Source organism: Austrofundulus limnaeus, unplaced genomic scaffold (genome assembly GCF_001266775.1).
Source record: "Austrofundulus limnaeus strain Quisiro unplaced genomic scaffold, Austrofundulus_limnaeus-1.0 Scaffold16, whole genome shotgun sequence".
NCBI classification, from domain to species: Eukaryota; Metazoa; Chordata; class Actinopteri; order Cyprinodontiformes; family Rivulidae; genus Austrofundulus; species Austrofundulus limnaeus.
The window spans coordinates 3380069-3381290 of NW_013952418.1; the positions used below are offsets into that span (position 1 = coordinate 3380069).

Consider the following 1222-nt stretch of genomic DNA (forward strand, 5'->3'; position numbering starts at 1 on the left):
AAAATCGATACAGGGCTTTAGAATATCGATACAGTATCGGGAAATGAAATATCGCGATATTTCAGTGTATCGATATTTTCTTACACCCCTAATATGGACAATGTAAATTCAAATTTATTTTTGATATYTACGGCATTTTCATAACAACTGAAGGCTTTTGTGCTGTAGAATTGAACAACTGAATCAAACACAGAATCCCCCACCCCACCCCCAAATATTTATTCAAAGCTGCACTCTGGCTGATCTGTATTTCTGATTTCATCACATTAGTTATAAAAACACTGAGTTGGGCGAATCTTGGTGCCAAACGAGCGTGCAGTTAAATAATAAAAGTTTAAAGTGAAGTCTTGATGGGCCCTAAATACCATTTTCAGCTGGAACATTTCTCTTTGCTAACCGTTTGTTTGTCTGTGAAGCCTCATCAACCAGTTGAAACCTGGCATCATCAAGCGGGTGAACAGGCTCTCCACTCCTATCGCCGGCCTGGTGAGTGACACACTTCACACTTCAGCCTTCTGATGTGTGTTGATGCAACTATAATCACAGCAGGAGACGCAGACAGAGAGAGGGGAAAAGAAGCACCTGCTAGCCAGGAAGTGTTGACTCTTTGTGTGGTTTCCTGTTAAAGTGCCAAGACACAAGGTGCCTCTAGTTTGAATGAACTCGAAACTGAATTTCAGGGCCATAACCAACCCAACTGCTGAATGCAGAAAATTATACTGAGCATCAATGCAAGATGGAGATGTTTCTCATTTTGGCTCCAGGCTGTGTTTCAGTGGCTGTACACGAGCGTAATTACCAAACCTGCCCGAAGCAAGAGCAGAGGAGGATCAATTCCYACCTCCCCAAAGAGGCCAACAAACTGCCAGAGCGTGACGGCGAAGGCAGGCGTGTTGGTTGTGGTGGAGAGGTGTGAGAGGCAGAGAAAACACCCTGACTGAAAAATCATCATCATTAGGAAACAACTTGGCGTGTCACAGCTAGGTGCTGGTGATTTTTTTTTAAAAAGACYAAAGAAAAAAAACGTGATGGTTGCATTAAATCTCCAAAACCACTGTGGTGGCACGATTTACCAAGAATGCAGAAACACGTTGGAATAAATGCACAGAAAGTCTGCGTGTATGGTCGTCAAATGATTTAATTTGAGCAACAACAGATCAGAAGTCAATCATAGAAGTCTGTCAAGTTGTGGCTGGCTCGTCATTGCAGAGCAGCCGATAAT

The 1222-nt window shown here is 42.9% G+C and overlaps 1 protein-coding gene across 1 annotated transcript in view; it reads left to right on the forward strand.

The window, feature by feature from the left end:
* lmo7b (LIM domain 7b) overlaps nucleotides 1-1222 on the forward strand; it is a gene marked incomplete at its 5' end in the record, with an annotated part of 36699 nt that overhangs the window by 633 nt on the left and 34844 nt on the right. Inside the window, 1 exon segment of the mRNA XM_014003050.1 lies at nucleotides 417-486. Within this exon segment, the coding sequence (XP_013858504.1) occupies nucleotides 417-486 (70 nt within the window).